The following is a 20,797-nucleotide window of genomic DNA, read 5'->3' as shown; positions in this document are numbered from 1 at the left end:
CTTGGAGCTGTTGAAACTTTAAAACCATGCTATTTTGACACTGAATCCTCTTAAGAATGGGGCTCACTCTTTCAGGAAGGAACAATAGAATAGGGAGCCCCCAGAAAGGATTATCTGGCATCTCTACTTTTCATGGACGGTAAGCATTTGCTATTTTGAATTATTATTATCATCTTGGAGGTATGTACAGTTCCTGCCTCCTCTTCTGGACTGCAAATCCCTTAGAGCAGTGGTCCCCAACCTTTTGGGCACCAGGGACCAGTTTCATGGAAGACAGTTTTTCCACGGATTGGAGTTGGGGGAGTGATTGGGATGATTCAAGCACATGACATTTATTGTGCACTTTATTTCTCATCTAATGCTGCTGCTGATCTGACAGGAGGTACTGGTCCACGACACGGAGGTTGGGGACCCCTGCCGAACTCTTCCAATTCAGCCGCAAACACGTGTTAAGTTCCAAGGATATGAGATCCATGAGGCACTATGGATGTAAAGTCAAGTAACAGGAGCTTTTCAGTCTCACCATATAGACTGATGAGTGAATGAAGATTTTTAGTTCAGAGCATTCGGAACACTCAGGAAAGAGGCATTTTGCTGTTCTTTAGGGACAAGATAAAGCATCTAGGCTTTGCACATAGTAGGAATTAAGCAAATATTTGAAATGAAGGTAATAGTCTTCCCTCAATTACTAGGTAGAATTGCTAAAGACAGAACAAATTCCACACCCAAGAAGAGATGGTGTGTCATTACTTACGAGAGTATTTATCCCCCTTCTTGTGTAGAGAAGAGTACTTGTCCTTTCCTGTGTCCCTCAAGTGTTTCTGGGAGAATAGAATTTGCGTTAGATAGTCAAGAGCAAGAAGCCAGAATTAATAACTGGGGGTTCCCTGGCTGTCCAGTGGTTAGGACTCTGGGCTTCCACTGCAAGGGCACGGGTTCCATCCCTGGTTGGGGAACTAAGATACTGTATGCCGTGCACCACAGCCAAAATAAAAAAAAAGTAAATAAAATAAGGAACAAAAGTAATGACTGATTCATATCTGAATTTAAAAAAATAAGATTGATAGGCATCAACTGTAGCTTCTATATTCCTTCCAGTAAATATGTTCAAAATCAAAGAAGGGGTAATGTAAAAATTGGGATGAAATATACTTTTCTTATCCCAAAGAACTTCATCAAGATAAACCAGCTGTCAGGTTTTTGAAGTCAGTAAAGTTTGTCCTGGAAGCCCTCCACCCATCGCTCCTGGCATTTCTAATTTTCTTCACTCCTGGATCTTGTTCTCTCCTCTAACCTGTATCTCCACCTTCCCAACATTTATCCTGTGTCAACTCCTGACAGTCCTTGCTTTCAAACTGATGGATCGGTCAGCTAATATCTACAGACTCTCTCACCTTTAGGATTTAATAACCACATGAGTAGGGCTTTCTTAGTGGCTCAGATGATAAAGAATCTGCCTGCAATACAGGAGACCCAGGTTTGGTCCCTAAGTCAGGAAGATCCCCTGGAGAAGGGAATGGCTACCGACCCAATCCGATATTCTTGCCTAGAGAATTCCATGGACAGAGGAGCATGGCAAGCTACAGTCCATGGGGTCGCAAAGAGTCGAATACAATTGAGTAACTAACTCTTAATGCATGAGTATTTGAATTTTCTTCTAGAGGACACCAAGGAAATCAAAAGCATTAGAAACTCAGAAAAATATTGATACTTGGAGGAGGACAGGTAATGAAGTTGGCCTTTTGGGTGGGATCTCATTGAATCATGACACTTGGGCAAATCCTCGTCACAAGCGCTCATGTGACTGTTTCTAAATCTGTAGCCCAATTCAGCAGTGTTTGAGCATCTGTTATTAGTCAGATACTGTGATAGGCACTAGAGATTTAAAAAAAAAATCCTGATAATCTCCTTCTCTACAGATCTCAAGCTCCTGTTAGAGAATGTAGGTCTTGTCTTTTATTTGCCAGGGAACATAAGAAAATATTTATTCTGTTTCCAACTTGTATTCTTTCAACTTCTAACTAAAATTATTTCAAGTGGCTTTCAATTTAAAAAATACAACAGATAATATTAAATACAGAGAGGGCAGAAACCATGTGGAAAGATAGAAGAGGCTCTTATATCAAGAACCTGAACCCAGAGTTATTCCTTACATTTAGCCCTGAGATTCCTGGTTTCCAAGGCAAGAAGGAAAAGCACTAGGTTGTGTAATGTACCTTTTCTAATAAAAGGAAACTAAAAAATTCTTTTAAAGATACCACATTTTTTCTGGTTTTATATATTAGGAATTTTTTTGTGTATGTCCTTTTATAAAGTACTTCTGTTAGATGCAGTTTTACATAAAATACAGAAAAATTCTTTGAGTGGCTCTTTTTCATTAAACTTCAAGAAAAACCAAGCAAAGGACATTAAATAAATCACTAGAGGTTTTTTCTTTGGATACTAAGCTAGCATGCTACAGGTCTGTTGCTTTCCTGTAGCTTAAAGGCTAAGACTCCTGGAATGGCAACTTCAGTAACTAGAATTTCATGCCTTGAACTGGGCCTTTCTCAGTTTTTTACCTGGATGGCTGCAGTGGCCTCTTAACTGTCTCCCCGGGGAAGGTTCTGTCCCCTTCTTTTCCCTTAGCCTTTCAAAAGCCATCATCTCTGTCTGCAACTACCAGAATGACCTTTTTGACAGATGACTCTGACGTCGCTTCCTGAATAGAGATTCATGGAATCTCTATTGCTTGTAAGATAAAGTCCAGACATACAATATCTTCTATCACCGTCACCCCATCTTTGTACTCCTTCTGCCACTTTAACCATAGTAAACACCTGTCCGCTCTCTGCAAGTGTCACACACTGCTTGTGGTCTTGTTTCTGCTTGACATGCACCTCCCTCCTGGAGTGATGTTGGGAATAGCTAATAACCTGGGTGACAGGAGCATACCAGTTAGGACAGACCTGCCCTGCCACAGTGCCAAATCCTGGAATGCCTCTAATGTGCCATACTTTAACCCTTTAGGTTTGGGATCGTGAGGCTGTCCTGGGCCAAAGATGGGGTGACAAAGTTGGGGCAAACATGAGGAGCTTGAGAGTGGCACTTTGCCAGTTGATAAAAAAATATTTCAGTATCTTAAAATCCAGAATGGCTGCCTCAGAAGTACATCAGCTGAATGATAGCCTGTCCCTGCCCTGTTCTTCTTTCTGGCCCATCTCCTTACCCCCTCTCTTACAGACAGTTCAGGAACCATCTCCTCTGGGCATCATTTCCCGACCTTCTCTGTGTATCATTGTTTTCTTCCTCCATCAAGGAACCCACTATAACCTCTATGTGGTTCCACCATCATACCTGTATTTCTCTTTGCACAATTTTGTTTACCTCTTGTTCTTCATCCATGAGATTGTAAACCCCATGAAGACAGGAGTTATATCTGATTCATTTCAATATTCTAGCGTTTAGCACAGTACCTGGCATATGGGAGGTGCACAATAAATGTTTGATGAATAGACATATATTAAAAATTCTGTACCTGACATGTGAAGAAGAGATTACCTATCTAGTACTCACACCAGGTATGAAATCCACTCATTCTGGTATGTTAGTTACATAATCAATTAATACAGTTAAAACAACAGTAGCAACATGTAGCATTGCACTACCTTTTAACTCTTGCAACCTCAAATTGGGAGAAAAAGACCTCAGTTCTTTAACTGGCAGAAATAGAATATATTCTGGAAATTTCCCAACCATACTTCTCCAAAACTAAAACATCCCCACTTGATGGCATAGAACTTCATTTTTGGTAATTTTCTTGTAGAGAAGTGGCATGCAAGTCACTGAGTCACTCTTTTTTCCATGTCCCTTATTCTCACAAGGAAAATAAGTAGAATTCTTCTACTTTTATCTCGTTTGTTCACTGTTTAATCTCTAGAGCCTGCACAGTGACAGTAGGCCAGCTCCCAATCTAGGCACTAGAGATAAAACAGTGAACGAATGAGACAAAAGTAGAAGGAAGGTATTGTCACTGTGCAATAAATATTTTTTAAATGAAGAGATCTAAGTAGAAGATGAGAAAATATGGCAAAAAAATCCAAAAGGCAATCCAGGCTTTTCTTCAAGGGTTGTGTGCCCTGATTCTTCTCCTTCCTCGGGTGCCAGAGGGGTTGAGTAGATTTCTAGAATCATTGCTGATGGCAACGCCCCAGCCAATGCTCTGGGAGATACATGTGTGGGCTTACTACCCAGTCTTCCAGGTGGAGACAGGAGATGGAGCCAGCCAGCAGTTCCTCAAAGGAAAAAGGAACCGGATGTGGCAGCAGCAGCAGCAACTCAAGTGACAATAAAAACCAAACCGAGACACTTGGAACAACATAGACTCAAGAGTTTGTTCTCTATCCAGTGACTCACTAAACTGAACAGGAGCCCAAAGAAGCCCACGAAACTACACTGAGCTACCCAATTGCTTCCTCCCTTGGCTTTCTTTCCACCAGAGATGCCATGTCCAGGTGAAAGGTGGTTTGGATGGCTTTTAAACATGTACCCGTTTGTTATTTCAGCTCCACGAAGCGCCTCAAGTCTGTGGAGGATGAAATGGACAGTCCTGGTGAAGAGCCATTTTACACAGGCCAAGGGCGCTCCCCAGGGAGCGGAAGTCAGTCCAGCGGGTGGCATGAAGTGGAGCCAGGTAAGCAGGGCGGGCAGCCACTGTGAAGTAGTCTAAGATGTGGTGGGGGGGTGGGGGGAGGAGGGAATGACTCCAGGCAGAAAGAGAAGGGAGTGAGCTCAGAGCAGTGGACTTTTTGACTTTCTCCACGTGAACACGTGTTTGTACCTGACTGCTGCTTTTATGAAAGAGTGGCAGTGCAAGGATGCCATTCACCTGAGATGAAAGATTGAGAATGGTGTGTGGGGTTTTCCACTCTTACGTGTTTTCACTACACAGCAATCCAGTGTTGCATTTGCCTTTGCTTTCATTTTATACTAACTGCCTTTTGGGTTTGGTTTTATCTTTTAATAATCAAAATAAAAATCCACCAACTTTTTTGACTGCATCAATAGCATTAGAGAGGAAAGAAGGGCCCCTTGTGCAGTAGCTTGCACTTGGATCTTTATAAAATGAGGAAACTTTTAAATATGTTTTGTCATCACAATTCTTTTTCTATTTAAAAGGAGCAGCTAAAAAATAAAATAAAAATGAAAGGAATAGCTATCTTTATGTCCATCTTTCGTGAACTAAGCAAATGATGACTGCTAGTCTAACTTCCTGGGGTAGTTTAGTCCTGACTCTGGATTCTTGAGCAATGTGACTAATTCTGATATCAGGAGCCTTTTGAAACTTTTCTCAGTGTCTATAACCTACAGATTGGCAAGGGAGAATCTTCTCCGGTACCTTGCTCAATATGCAAAGTCTAATGATGTACAGAATAGAGTGGGCTTTGGAAAAAGACAGGCTGAGTGTAATCCTGGCTTTGCTTCTGCTGGCTGTGTGATTATGGGCAAACCACCTAACCTCTCTGAGACTAAGTGTCCCCATTTTTATCATCTGTCAATAACAATATGTATTTCAGTGCTCTTGAGAATTAAATGAGGTAATATACATAACCCAGCGAAGAATTTACCTAGCACAGTAAGTTTGAAAAGATTTTCCCAATTCTTGCCTCAGAGTAGTTCCCTGCAAAAATAAGCACTGAGCAAATCTCTGAACCCCTTCACCTTCAATCTTAACTCCTTTCTCTCCCCCTAACATATCAAAAGAGAACCTTCAGAGAGTGTGACTATAGAGGAAGCAACACAGCGGAGGCTTGGGGGATGATGGAACTGTTCTGTATCCTGATTGTGGTGGTGGTTACAGGAATCTATACATGTGTTAACATTCATATTAATAGAAATGCATGCCTTCCGCTTCTGAACCCCCAGGCAGTTTTAGTGTATGATAATTAAAAACAAAACCTCAGTCCCCACTAGCTGAGTCCTTTATCTTGTTCCTTTTACCAAAATGCAAAGATTTCATTTTGCCTCCCTTCTACCTAATCTTTTTACCCAACTCATCCATTCATTCACTCACAGTTTCACTGGGAACTTTTTTGGATGAGGCACTATGCCTGGTTCTGGGAACTCAAAGCTGAATGAGAGGGTTGTGGCTCCTGCTTTCAAGGAATTCACAGTTGGGGTGGAGAACAGACACATAAGAAGATCATTATGAGGTAATAAGGGAGGCGTAAGGATGGGGTTTAGCCTCTGGTGCCGCCATTTTCTAAGTATCATCCACATAGTGCTCAGGGTGTGATGGGTCTTATACAGAGGGCTACGCATCAGCTCACCCTACACTGAGATCCATGCCAGTTTGCTGGAAGTGGTCAAGAAATACACCCTGGCCTAAATGAACGTGCTGACCACCTGTGCTGCCAAATGCACATTAGCACGACCTCAGGATAGTGCCAATGAGAAGCTTATGTGCTGTTAAAAAATTAAAAGATCTAGATGTTCTTTGAACCCTTTTTAAAAGGCCAGTTAAAGTCCTGGCCAGTTTACCTGCTTCTGTGAAAGTGAGAATCAAAATATGTAGGTTTGGGACATTGTGCTTGAGGGTCATACTAACTCAGTTTTACACAGACTGAGCTGCTTTTTTTATGTTGATGTACATGAAGCTCCTCTACCAGGATACTGTCCTCTGGATCCTTAAGTAGATTCCTTTTGGGCCTGTTTGGGGGCTGTGGGAGTAGGTTGAATATAGAATATGTTGACCTAGTGACTCTTTAATTCAGAGTAATTCTGTTCCTCTCTTCTGCATGTTATGATTCAACTGATCATAAATTTTAATATCCGAATAACTGTATCCCTTATGGTCATTAAATAACTAAAGTCTAATGGCTAAATCCTTTTTGGAAGGATACACACACACACACACACACACACACATATACACACACACACGGTAATTACACTACATATTATACTATATGTATATATACACACATGCTAATATGTATGTGTGTGGCAATGGCACCCCACTCCAGTACTCTTGCCTGGAAAATCCCATGGACGGAGGAGCCTGGTAGGCTGCAGTCCATGGGGTCGCTAAGAGTCAGACATGACTGGGCGACTTCACTTTCACTTTTCACTTTCATGCATTGGAGAAGGAAATGGCAACCCACTCCAGTGTTCTTGCCTGGAGAATCCCAAGGACGGGGAGCCTGGTGGGCTGCCGTCTATGGGGTCGCACAGAGTCGGACACGACTGAAGCGACTTAGCAGCAGCATATATATATATATATATATATACACACACACATATAGTGTAAGCATATAATTAATTGTAGGGGGGGTTCTCTAAAAAAAAAATTATACTTTTAGAGAAATCCCTCACAATTTTACTGTAGTCCTGGACTGATGCTCCATTCTGTATTTCTATTTCATTATTGAAAAATGCAGTTTCATGGTATATATGCAGGGGGTGGGAGGGGACAGTGGATAAATTTACATTTGTCCATATACAGCATAGAAAGTCATAATTGAAACAGGGCCTGAGGGGACATTAAAACTCAACTGAAGGATGTTGTACATGTTCCTGGTGGCTTTGGTGTCATTAACTCACACCAGCCATTTTAAATGGATAATTTATGCTGCCAGATGGTCCTTTTGGGGGATTTTCCATCTAGCCCAATCCCCTTTTTGGCACAGAGGACACCCTTATGTTGTTCCCACACTGATCCAGGCCTAGCATCTCCCCAGGGATACAGTTCATTGAGTAGGAGGCTTTTAGTGATCCACACATGTAAATTACCTTCAGAACGTGTTGGGAGTTTATGCATATCTGAAGGCCAGTAGCCTCTTGGTTGTCTTCGTTTGGAATAAGTCTCACAAGCTAGTACTAAAGGATACTTTGTTTATGCCTCAGATGTGACCCAGGAAGCAAGGCCTGTGCTTACTCCTCCACTCAGAAAGCTTTGCATCTGTTTACCTGCCCTCAAATGCTTTTTCAGCGCTCCCCAGCCAAAAGAGGGCCGAAGGTTGCCAGAACAGACAAATTTCCTGGAGCAACAGGAAGGCTTTGGAAAGTAAAACAAACCAGACAGTAAATTACATGGGCTCTTTCAAATGTCTTTTGTAGTATCCTGTTCCCCATTAGTTTATCTCAGCACTTTTAGTGCACAGCTCTTATTATCTGGGAAGAAGGGCATAGGAGATTAAAGATGATGTTAGTTTAAAAACATCAGACAGCCTCGAGCTGACTTTTGCTTCTCTTACAATGCTGCATTTGTTCTCTCCGCTTAGTTTCGTTTCCTAGTTATCTCAAAACTGGGTTAGATTCGAAGCTTTGAAGCTAATCACGCACTGATGAAATGAGTCCTATGAAATTCTATCAAGCAAAAGTGCACATACCATCAACTCTTATTTATCTGGACAAATGAAAAACTGCAGAGGAACTGATAATGCAAATGCATAGGAAGGAAACCAAGAGGCAGGCGCCAACACTGGCTCAGATGAGCATGGTGCTTTCGTATGTATAGCAAAGATTATGGTTATAATTGTTTAAGTACTTCCTGTGTACCAGGTTTTTTTGTTTTTTTTTTTTAATTGCCCTAAATCATGCAAGTAGAGTGAGCTTGCCTCTGTAGAGATGAAAACTGAGAATTATAAAATGTTAGGTGACTTGTCCAGAGCCACACAGATAATAAACCTGGGGATCCCTAATCCAAATTTCAGTTCTGATTTTGGAATGTAAGTTTTGTCTTCTCTACCCAGTAGCCTCTTCTACTATGAACATTTATGCTTATATTTTAAGGTCTCATGTGATAGGCTTATATTGAAATTAAAAACATAACAATAAAATTTTTTTTTTAATTATTCATCAGAAAGACTTGAAAAATCCCCCACTTCCTTATCCCAAACCTTTGATGTGCACCCAGGTCAGGGAAGGATTGCAGGTTTATTAAATACACATAGGAATAATACATGAGCCAACAGTATTAACTGTTAACAAAGTCAGGTATCTATCATAAAATCATATAATCATCAGGATTCAAATCTTTGTTCAAATAATACATCATCAGTGAGGCTTCCAGTGACTTAAAATAGCTGCTGTTTCTCTTCTATCATCCTATAATTCATAAACTTTTCCTTTCTTTTTACCATCTTCTCCTGTTATCTTATGTTCTCCTACTTGGCTACACACTCTGAGCAGTGAGCCTGAGTCTGTCTTTTCTGCTGCTGTACACCCAGCATCCCTGACAGTGTCTGGCACATAATAGGTACTCAATAAATGTTGATTGAGTGAATGAATGAAGCCTATAAAGCAGGGGATTTGGGTGCTTTCCATAAATCTGAAAGCAGAATTTGCCACCAGTAATTCTCTCAGAATTGATGTTTACTATATTCTCAATCTGTAGGCTATTATTCAGTCAAATCCAATTATTAGCAAGTAGTAAACAAAACAATGGGCTTCCCCGGTGGCTCAGCAGTAAAGACTCTGCCTGCCAATGCAGGAGACAGGGAGACACAGGTTCAGTCCCTGGGTTGGGAAGATCCCCTAGAGGAGGAAACGGCAACCCGCTCCAGTATTCTTACCCGCTCCAGAAATCTCATGAATAGAGTAGCCTGGTGGGCTACCGTTCATGGGGTCTCAAAACAGTCAAACATGATTGAGCAACTAAACAACAACAGCAAGCAAAACAATTGGTAAGGCTCAACCAAGGGCCCCGTTGACAAGTGGTAGTATATAACATTTTATTACAAGTATCTCTCACCTTGAAGGGTATTCCGTTAAGTGAATCAAATCCTTTTTTTCTAAAGGTAATACTTTATTGTTTTTTAAGATAATGCTTTTTTTTTTTTAATAAAAGGACAATTCATTATCACAAGCTCTATATCAAGAATTTCAATAACGAATCTTCCGTAGAATGTTTTCTGTAACTTTCTTGATTTTTGTCTGAATATTTTCAGATTCCCATATGAAATTTTCTCCTATAGTAGCTTAATTCATACCCATATGAGACACTATGAAATCTGTATTATGTGAAGTCTAATCTGTTACTCAAAGTGTGGTCCAAGCACCAGCAACATGGCATCACCTGGGAGCTTATTAGAAGTACAGAATTTAAGACCCTACCCAGACCCATGAAATTCTAACAAGATCTCTGGGTGGTGCTTATACGTATTAGCGATTGAAAATCCCTGATCTAGGCTCCTTCCTTGACTGTTCCTTTTTGCAGGCTCTTACCACTCAATTCTTGCCTTATCTAGAGGCAACCTGAACTTTCACTGTTGTGCTCCCCAAGCTTTCTCCCTACTGTAAGTAGGAATGCCATTAATGCTCTTCTAGATAGATTGAGATCTAACCTATTTTCAGACATGTCAGAGAAGATGGTACCCTCACACAGTGGTTCATACCTTAGTACAAGAAAGAAAATTCTCTCTTCTGTCTCTCTCATCTTCCTCCAGTTTGAAGTACATGAAGAAGAGATGGTCATCTAATCAATATAATTCAAGTCAAACCAAGTCATTGAATCTTTATTAAGTGCTGACTGTGTGCAGTACAGAGTAGGTTCAAAGATGACTCCATTGAGTCCCTGTCTTCAATGGTAAACCAGATTTTCTCTGTTGTCAGTCACCATCTGTAAGATGGGAACTGTGGTTTCTGCCCTATCTCTGTCACAAAGTTCAGTTCAGTTTAGTCTCTAAGTTGTGTCTGACTCTTTGAAACCCCATGGACAGTAGCTCGCCAGGCTCCTCTGCCTATGGGATTTTCCAGGCAAGAATACTGGAATGGGTTGTCATTTCTTTCTCCAAGGGATCTTCCCCATCCAGAGATCAAATCTGGGTCTCCCACATTGCAGGCGGATTCTTTACCAACTGAGCCACCAGGGAAGTCACAAAGCTACGACAGTTAAATGATCCAAGTGCCAAAGTCCTTTGTTAATGTTCTCTAATTGTATGAAACATTGTTAGGATTATTGAGGGAGACAGACCTTCCCAGCTCATGGTGGTTGAAAGCCAGCAGGATTAAATGCTTCAGGGGTAAAAGGAGAGAGTGGTTCAACCTGACTTTAGAATTAGGGACACTGTCTACAGAAGGAGGCAGTGAAACTGGATTTCCATTGGACCTCAAACGAAAAACGTTCACAAACTTGAAAGTGATACATGATGTCTCTTAGCCTTTCAGTCATTGGTATATGTAAATTTGTGTTCTCCATATATCTTTTTTTTCTAAAAAAAAAAAAAAAAAAAATATATATATATATATATATATATATATGTATATCTTACACGGAAGTTTTGTGGCTGTCCTGTGAAGCTTCTCAGGTTGTCTGTGTTCCCAAAATTGACTCATTCGAGGGTTCAGTGGGTTTCATGGATTACTCAGTTGCACCACCTCCTGCATTTGTCACATACATACCAGTCAATATTAGAATAAACATATTTTTTATTGTGAAAAATATGTGAAATTATAGAACTTTTTCAGTGAAATTTAGTTCTGTGTTTGAAAAGAAGAGCTTCTTACCCCTTAAATTTTCTCCTGTAGAAAAATATTCAGAACTCTAGCATGTCTTCAATTATTTTGTGGTTGTAAAACTTTATTAACAGACACTGTTATTTTAGCCAAGATGCTGGAAGTTCTGAACAGTTCAGTGAAAAGTTTTAAAGTCAAATTTGGTAAGTAGTAAGTTTAGCTGTAGTCCTTTTCTTAAAAACTTTCTGAGATAAACTTATTTCAGAAATAGATTTCTTCCCAAAGGCATCAGTTCAGTTCAGGTTAGTTCAGTCGCTCAGTCATGTCCGACTCTTTGCGACCCCATGGGCCACAGCACACCAGGCCTCCCTGTCCATCACCAGCTCACGGAGTTTACCCAAACTCATGTCCATTGAGTCGGTGATGCCATCCAACCATCTCATCCTCTGTTGTCCCCTTCTCCTCCAGCCTTCAATCTTTCCCAGCATCAGGGTCTTTTCAAACGAATCAGCTCTTTGCATGAGGTGGCCAAAGTATTGGAGTTTTAGCTTCAACATCAGTCCTTCCAACACTCAGGACTGATCTCCTTTAGGATGGACTGGTTGGATCTTCTTGCAGTCCAAGGGACTCTCAAGAGTCTTCTCCAACACCACAGTTCAAAAGCATCAATTCGGCACTCAGTTTTCTTTATAGTCCAAGTCTCACATCCATATATGACTACTAGAAAAAGAAGAGCCTTGACTAGATGGACCTTTGGTGGCAAAGTAATGTCTCTGCTTTTTAATATGCTGTCTAGGCTGGTCATAGCTTTCCTTCCAAGGAGTAAGCGTCTTTTAATTTCATGGCTGCAATGACCATCTGCAATGATTTTTGGAGCCCCCAAAAATAAAGTCAGCCACTGTTTCCATTGTTTCCCCATCTATTTATCATGAAGTGATGGCACTGGATGCCATGATCTTAGTTTTCTGAATGTTGAGCTTTAAGCCAACTTTTTCACTCTCCTCTTTCACTTCATCAAGAGGCTCTTTAGTTCTTTGCTTTCTGCCATAAGGGTGGTGTCATCTGCATATCTGAGGTTATTGATATTTCTCCCAGCAATCTTGATTCCAGCTTGTGCTTCCTCCAGCCCAGCATTTCTCATGATGTACTCTGCATATAAGTTAATTAAGCAGGGTGACAATATACAGCCTTGACGTACTCCTTTTCCTATTTGGAACCAGTCTGTTGTTCCATGTCCAGTTCTAACTGTTGCTTCCTGACCTGCATACAGATCTCTCAAGAGGCAGGTCAGGTGGTCTGGTATTCCCATCTCTTGAAGAATTTTCCACAGTTTATTGTGATCCACACAGTCAAAGGCTTTGGCATAGTCAATAAAGCAGAAATAGATGTTTTTCTGGAGCTCTCTTGCCTTTTCAATGATCCAGCAGATGTTGGCAATTTGATCTCTGGTTCCTCTGCCTTTTCTAAAACCAGCTTGCACATCTGGAAGTTCACGATTCATGTATTGCTGGGGCCTGACTTGGAGAATTTTGAGCATTACTTTACTAGTGTGTGAGATGAGTGCAATTGTGCGGTAGTTCGAGCATTCTTTGGCATTGCCTTTCTTTGGCATTGGACTGAAAATTGACCTTTTCCAGAGGCATAGCAGTGCTCATTTTTGAAAGTTAAAATAAGCACTATAATAATACATTGTCTGTTCTTATTACAATTATTAAGTCAAGGTATACATTTTTAAAGGTGTTTTTAGAAAAATAGTTGGTAAACATTGGGTCAACCAGAAGCCCAGGACATTTAGAACCAGAGTTCAAGTGTCACAACTGCTGGGAACACAGTTGCATTTTGCAGACTTAGGTTAGTTCATTTTAGTTTTCAGTATTTCATATGAAGTTCACTTGATTCCCAACTCCGCTGGTCCTAATTTGACTGCTAATAGTCATTCATCAGTTGTAAGAGTGGGGAAAGTTTACTAGCTTAAACTTGTAGCTGAGACACATGAGCAGAGGCCCATTATCAACACCAATAAAAAGGCAGCAGACTAGTAACAATAGTCCATTGATCATGGACACTCAGCTGCACTGGCATATATTAAGGGAAATGATTAAACCTCCCACAATCTCCTGCTGTAATAGGAAGAGTCACTGTTACAGAACACTGCCATGGGATCAATGTCTTGGCTTTTCCTCTGCATTTATAGAGCATTGGGAAATCATTATTATGTGACAACATTGTCTCCCATTACCTCTTTAATATTGGCACCTGCTAGATAGAGACCAGTGTACCAGGGAGCACCACTACAGTGACAAGGGTTCTTACTCTCTAGTGACCCTCTGTTAGCAGAGAAATTTCAGCCAAATAAGGGGTTTTGAGAGACGAACTATATTACAAAATGAGCACTCCTTAACTACCCTTCAAAAATGTTCATATCTTCTTTATCAAGGCTATTTTTTAAAGCTAATAAAGGGAGCCATAACAACATATTCTAATAAAAGGTTACCTATTAGAAGAAAAGAAATACTCTTCCCACATAAATGCATGTACACTATATGTGTGTGGATGTGTGTTTGTCAGATATATATATATACATATGTATGTATGTGTGTGTATATATGTATACATTTTTATGTATATGTATATATATGATAAAGCACAATCCAAAAAATAACTGCTGTGTTCCTGAAGCCAGTTAAAGTACCTGGCACATGGTAACCATTCAATCAAGATTTGTTGGCTAACTGAATAAGTAATAAGATGGGAAGCGCACACGTCTTATCTTGTCTTTTGAGGAGGGCAAAGTGCTCAGGAAGCGGAGCGCTGCGTACATTTGTTCAGTAATTGAGTGCATTCGTCGACGGGCATCAGAGAACTCAGATGCACGATTTTGTGAATACAGAAGCTCCCAGGAAAACAGATGCTGCATTTTAGCTTGTCTTGTCTGAATAAATAAATTACCCAAGCCTCCAAATTTTTTATTTCATGTTTGAAAACGAAGCCGTGTGAATATCCTAGAAAGCAGGAAGGAAAAGTGTATCTTATACCTTTGATTTACGTGGGGAATCGTCCTCCCTCTCCTGTTCCTGTCACTGTCTTCAGCACAGACCTCATGCCTTAGGTGGCAAAGAGCTGGGTCATCAAGTGGCCTTATTTAGCACATGGTAAGGAGGAGCTTTCAAGTAAATTTTATTCCAGCCACAACAATCTTCATGGGCTTGCTGGGGAGGGAGAAAATAAGAGAGAAATAACATGTATTATAAAGAGGAGAAAAGTACAATTGAGATTCAAAATCCTCCAATTCTTCTGTTATGAACAAGCCTTGGATTTTTAGCAAATGACTTCTCTGAATTTTCATTTTCTCGTATGTCAGCAATGGGTTCTTTAAAACACCTGGCCTTCCTAACTCGTAGCTTTGAAAAGATCGTATGAGATGATAATAAAAACAGGAGCTACCATTTATTAAGTACCAGCTGTGTGCAAAGTACTGTGCATGGCACAGAGATAAAGGTGTTTTTAATAAATGTAAAGTATACTTGTAAACATAAAGCTTTACACATATGTTATATCCCTTTTGCAAAATGCTGAAGTGCTCTGTGAGTTTAAGATGTGTGCTGTGTGCTCAGACACTCAGTCATATCTGACTCTTTGTGACCCCATGTACTGTAGCCCACCAGTCTCCTTTGTCCATTGGATTCTCCCAGCAAGAATACCAGAGTGGGTTGCCATTTCCTCCTCTAGGGGATCTTCCCAACCCAGGGATTGAACCCACCTCTTCTTGCATCTCCTGCATTGGCAGGGGGGTTCTTTATGAACTGCGCCACCTGAGATGCCCATGTGAATTTAAGATACTGTGAAGTTAAATTGAAAGCCTATTATACACATCTTCATCTGTTATATATAAAGCACTGCTCAAGATGATAAAAGGCCTATAAAAATAGATAAGACAAACCTTCTACCCCAGAGAAATAAGAACGGTAACTGGTTAAACCAGTACCCAGTTCTACAAGGACTTGAGTATGCTAAGAGTCACGTAGTTTAGGAGTTGATTCGTTGGCTTAGACCACTATCCTCTGATGTAATTGCTTGAAGAGCAGATGTATCAACCATTCCATTATTAAAGGAGCGTCAGTGAACACTGTCCCCATTTCCTCCCTTTCAAACTTTCTTATCTTTCTTTATCTCTGAAAAACAGGTAGAACGCTGATGTGTAGGCAACACTCAGAAAGGGTACAATGCAATGCCATCCCGTTCCAGCAAAAGATTTAGCTTTCTGCACCCATGGACTCAACCCTTTCCTAAAGCAGTTCTAACTTACAGATAATGAAATTGAGCGGCATCAAAGCAAGTATTTACTTAGAGGAAACAAAATTATTCTGCAATGAGATTAAATTCACCAAAGGGAAAAAAAACCGGGAAGTATAGTTGGAAGAGAGGAAACAAAGGATGTGGATAGACAAACATATAGGTAGATAACGACTTACCTAAGAATTTCCTGTGTTGATTTTTCTATATCTAATAGATTTTATTTATCTAATAAATATTTGTAGAATTCAGAAGGTATGTTTAACCTCTGATATAAAGAGCAAAAAATGCTTCTTTAGTGTCCCTACTTCCTCTGATCTGTTCTATGAACACAATGTAGATATTTCCTAGACATGAGTAATAACCACATTCTGATTAATTATAAAAGATAAATTTACTTTTATTTTGTCATTGGAATGCTGCTAAAAATTTAAATACATGTTTTATTAGAAAGAGCTAATGTTTATTGGGGCTTCCCTAGTGGCTTAGGCAGTAAAGAATCTGCCTGCAATGCAGGAGACCAGGTTTGAGTCCTGAGTCAGGAAGATCCCCTGGAGAAGGGAATGGCTACCCACTCCAGTATTCTTGCCTGGAGAATTCCATGGACAGAGGAGCCTGATGGGCTGCAATCCATTTTTGAGCACTTATATATCTATACGTATATGCACATATCACTGATAATAATAATAAGTACAGATCACTAATAATACTATTTGCAGACTTAACTTCCCTCTTGCAGGCCTACACACTGATGATTCTATTTAAATGTTAAATAATCAAGTATAATATTGTCAGTTTATATGGGAAAAAGTTTCTCTCTCTTTTGGCCACCAGTGTTTTTAATAAAATCGGTTTGTAATACTGAGTTTGAGGCTTTCTATGGGGATGGGAGCAAAAAGGAAGAAAAGTCCTCAGGCACACACAGGTCTCAGGAGTAACTTTCTGCCCCGCGCAGTCCAGCAGTTTCTGATGCAATGGTGCACATCCCAGTTGCTTTCCTGCTCATCAGAGAGTTACAATAATGCCATTTATCCAACCCAATCTATCCATGGATTTCAAATACATCATAAGCTCATCAATTAATCGAAGACATGGCACCCTTTTGGAGATGATGGGTGAGTTACATCCTCAAAGGTGATGAGAAATGCTCACATTGATGTAGTAAATCAGTAGGTACTAAAAGTGGAAAGTGTTCTCTCCTGTACCAAGTCACAAAGTATGTCTCTGGGACAGGAGAAAACTTCAGGAGTAAAAAAAAATCATTTGGTTTTAAAGCATCGCATTAATTTGATGAAATATTAAACCCTGATAGAATAACTGAACACACTTAAATACAGTTATTCAGCTTGCCTCTTCAAAGTATTAGTGATCTCCCTTTTGTAACAATTAAATCCCCACTCTGAAACATTTGGATTTTTAAATCCTGGGTTACTTTGGTTCCCTGTTCTCTGGGTCTATTTGGAGTGGGAGACTCTGTGCTGTGGTCCAGCACCTCCAGCCACAGTGGAGAAGGGCTTCACAGACAGCTGCGAATGTACATTCAGATGATCCTCCACATTTTAAAGTGGTCCAACATCTCATTGTCCTTTATTTGGAAGGAACATGCCAACCTCTAGGGATTTTCTACTTTGTATCTAAGGAGAGGTGAAGTTTTTTCATTTGCATCCTTGGAAACACACCCAAGTCATTAGACTTTCAAGGAATGGCAACCCAATATCCATTCTAACCTGAAGTGTCCTCTGCAGCACCAGATGATTCTGCAGTGTTAGTTATCAACCCCAAAATCACTTCGCTGTGATGAGCTTCCAAGATGAATGCATTCTAGGATATCATGATTGCTTATGACTTAATGCCCATTAGTATTTGCAGTCTGCCTTTCAGCCATTCATGAACCTGAGCAAAGAGACAGTTTATCAAAATGGCTGTGCAGTGTCCCTCATGTTTAAACACTCTTTAGGGAGTTACATAGGCAGCATTTCGTGTTCTAATGTCAAAATACACGTGTGAAGATTAAAAGTAATATGGGATGCATAAGAATACTTTTCAGGGCTAGCTAGTCTTTGATATTTATCACTTCATAGCAAAGACACCTGCTTCTAATTTTAGGAGTTCTTTTTGCCAGTGGGTGATTTCTTTTTTTCTTTAGAAAAGAAATTGTATCCTCAAAAGACTTAACTGGTCATTTTTCTCCTTTTGATGTGCTTGATATTTTTATGAGTTTGTCCATTGGCATTGAAGCCTTAACATGCCTTTAGTTTGAAAAAAAATCTTTATAACACATAATTATTATATTGGGTCACATAAATTTCTATCCTAGCCACACATTTGGAGACTTTATAAAGAGAAAAGTTGTTATAAATGCCATTATCTTCCACTTGGACTAATTGATAGTTGTCTTAAGTTGACCAAAGCCTGAGAAATGAACTCTCCCTGTGGGAGAGGTTCGGCAACTTACCCTCAGTACATATATTTGGTTGTTTTTCACATTTAGTTGGTGACAGTTATTATTTGAGGGTTGGTAAGTGGAACCAAAAAGAGAGAGAGAGAGAGAAGAACCTAGGTTTGTCTGTTTAAATACGTATGGAAATGGCCCTTTGGCTTGGGAGGTAGCCAGCCTACTTGTAGAGTCCAGTATGGTTTGCTTTCTTGTTTTTATCATGCATGAAGACCTTTTCCTAATAGGCACTGGATAAAGTGAATTATTCAAGTAGAAAAAGATGCAAAAGATGGTATCTTGCTAGCATCCCATTCTGATTGGCCCATGGAGAGTTGTCTGTGTAAAATTGGATCCTTGTGTTGAGTTCCAAAAAAGGTGTGAATATGAAGGAGAGGTGCTAAATCATGACTCCAGAGAAAATGTCGGCCACGAGCAGTTTTTAGTTTAAGTGAAAACCAAACTTCAGGATTTGGACAAATAAGACAAGGCGGAAAAAAGGGTGAATCATTAACTCTAGTATAAAATTGTTACAGTGATCAAGTTTCAGCAAACTTGCATAAGATGCTCAACAAAGACTGTGACTGAATGGAACTTACTCATTTACTTAATTGATATGAAAAGCTTTGCCAAGCATTTACCGTTTATGTCAGATAAGTAATTTTTAATAAAATATTTCCAAGATATGAAGACAGTTAAGAAAACAGCACGGTTTTTAATAATTGCACTCCTAAGTAAACGGATCTATCATTACGTTGTCACAGAGAATGACAGTGAGCAGAAACATCCTGCTAATCCCTCTCTGATAAGTGTTCGGTGTAATTAGACAGACACCATCTTGTCTGTTGAATGTAGCATTCATCAGAAGTGCAACTTTACACAGAATCCTCTTTTCTGATATGTCATTTTTCTTCTGAAAACGACTCATGTAGTTGTGCGCAGCTATTTCCTTTTGATTTTATGTTTTTGTTTGTTTTAGTAGTTTTTAACAATAATGCAATAATGTATCCACAAAGCTGCATTTGAGGTTAGCAGTTCATTTGTTCATTTTGTTTTGCCAACTGTCAGAATCATAAACCTGCTTAAGTATTTTTAAGCTTTGAAATGACCTGTTGGCTTATCTCTCTGAAATGAAGGTATGACTCTTTTAAGAGAGAGGTCTTCTTATGAGGAAGAAGCCAGTTTTCTGCCTTAAATAAGAGCCCAAAAGAGAACATGTTTCCAGGAAAATTTTTAATATTAAAATGATTAAATGTATTGCCCCGTTCCAGCATCCCCAGGCATAGCTTTAAAAAAAGTCCATTTCCTTTTGCCCTGTGGCTTGTATCCTGAGCTATGAACTACCGCATAGTTATAAAGTGTTATCCACTCAGTTCATTGCATGGCTCTACCTCCCCACTTTCTCAATGACTCAAAGGCCTTTGAAGGCAAAGAATAGGGTTATTGAAGGGTGGCAGGCAGATTTCACTAAGTAACATAACAGGTGGAGGTCAAAGTAGTTTATTTGTGGAGATGAACAGAGTGCAGAGATGAAAAATCAAATGCTTTGCCATAATAAGGTTTAGCAAGAAAATGCTGACTACACTAAGCTGAGATTCTAGCTGACAGAACCTTTTCTAGCATTCATTACTTGATTTCACAGTTCAAGCAATTTGAAGAGACCTAAAATTATATTTCTTTTTTCCCTTATGAAATGTTCACATCAGTTTTCAGACTTTAAATAAAATGATGGGTGCTCTGCTTGTAACCAAGGAACATTAGGACTTAATAGATTCCCAGTGTAGGCATATCCCAAGCATGGAATGTCACAGACTGTGCATCCCTTACAAATTAAATTCTACCAGCAGGCACCTTAAACTCCAAGCTTTCGATCATGTTTTAACTGACAGAGTGAACATATTTTGATAAACACTTAACTCCACATCATCTAAATGAGTATTGTGAGTGGAGAAAAGTCTCTAAAAGGTTATTTACCAAGTTTGAGCACTGGCTTACCCTCAGCTTGTTGAAGATAAAGAGGAAAGAGCGGTTGTTTTTTTTTTTTCCTTTATGCAGTTCATGTATTTGTATAGTGCATGTGCTTTGCTTTTACAACTTAAAAGAGGATTGAACATGCTGATAAAATATATCAAAGTAAGATTTGTCTGCTGTTCTACAGCAGGACCAAAAAACTAAAAGGTTATTTGGTGGCATATAGACCAAAGCTGTCGAATGGAAACGTGTGCAGTGATGCAACATGCTCAAACTCTGCTATCCAATACTGTAACAGCTAGCCAAATAAGGCCATTGAGCACTTGAAATGTGGCTGTGCTGAGCCACTGAAGTTTTTAATTCATTTAATTTTAATTAATTTAAATTTAAGTAACCACATGTGGCTAGTAGCTACCATATTAGACAGAGCAGATATAAACCAAACATATGTATGACTGAGTTTTTTACTTTTCATCTGGGTATCTAGGCAGAATGAATAAAACATTATGTTATATTGTACTATTTTTTCATGCAAAGAAAATAGTTTAGTTTTCTCAGTAATTTCTTTTTCATTCTCAGTCCTCTGTGAATGTGTGTGAGTACTGTGTTGAGCCAAAATCAATCCTTCCCTGAATACATGGGAGAGGGTGAGATGGTTAGGGA

The 20,797-nt window shown here is 39.6% G+C and overlaps 1 protein-coding gene and 1 long non-coding RNA gene across 11 annotated transcripts in view; one reads left to right on the top strand and one right to left on the bottom strand.

The window, feature by feature from the left end:
* NFIA (nuclear factor I A) overlaps positions 1–20,797 on the top strand; it is a 390,608-nt gene that overhangs the window by 273,369 nt on the left and 96,442 nt on the right. For all 10 annotated transcript variants that reach the window (XR_014052708.1, XM_081486641.1, XM_081486647.1 and 7 more), the window contains one exon: positions 4,545–4,672. Coding sequence is in view for 9 of the 10 variants with exons in the window: in XM_081486641.1 (XP_081342767.1) it covers positions 4,545–4,672 (128 nt within the window). In the remaining variant the exon portion in view is untranslated. The remainder of the gene's footprint in view (positions 1–4,544; positions 4,673–20,797) is intronic.
* On the bottom strand, positions 308–3,235 carry LOC145505023 (uncharacterized). The gene is made up of 2 exons (XR_014052716.1): positions 755–3,235; positions 308–481 (listed from the first exon to the last, which is right to left on the bottom strand). It is a non-coding gene; the product is annotated as an uncharacterized LOC145505023 (long non-coding RNA).

The sequence above is a fragment of the Giraffa tippelskirchi genome, chromosome 5 (genome assembly GCF_054371585.1).
Source record: "Giraffa tippelskirchi isolate mGirTip1 chromosome 5, T2T-mGirTip1v1.2.pri, whole genome shotgun sequence".
Lineage (NCBI taxonomy): Eukaryota > Metazoa > Chordata > Mammalia > Artiodactyla > Giraffidae > Giraffa > Giraffa tippelskirchi.
Note: the sequence above shows the minus strand (reverse complement) of the source record. Positions and strands in the feature narration are given on the sequence as shown.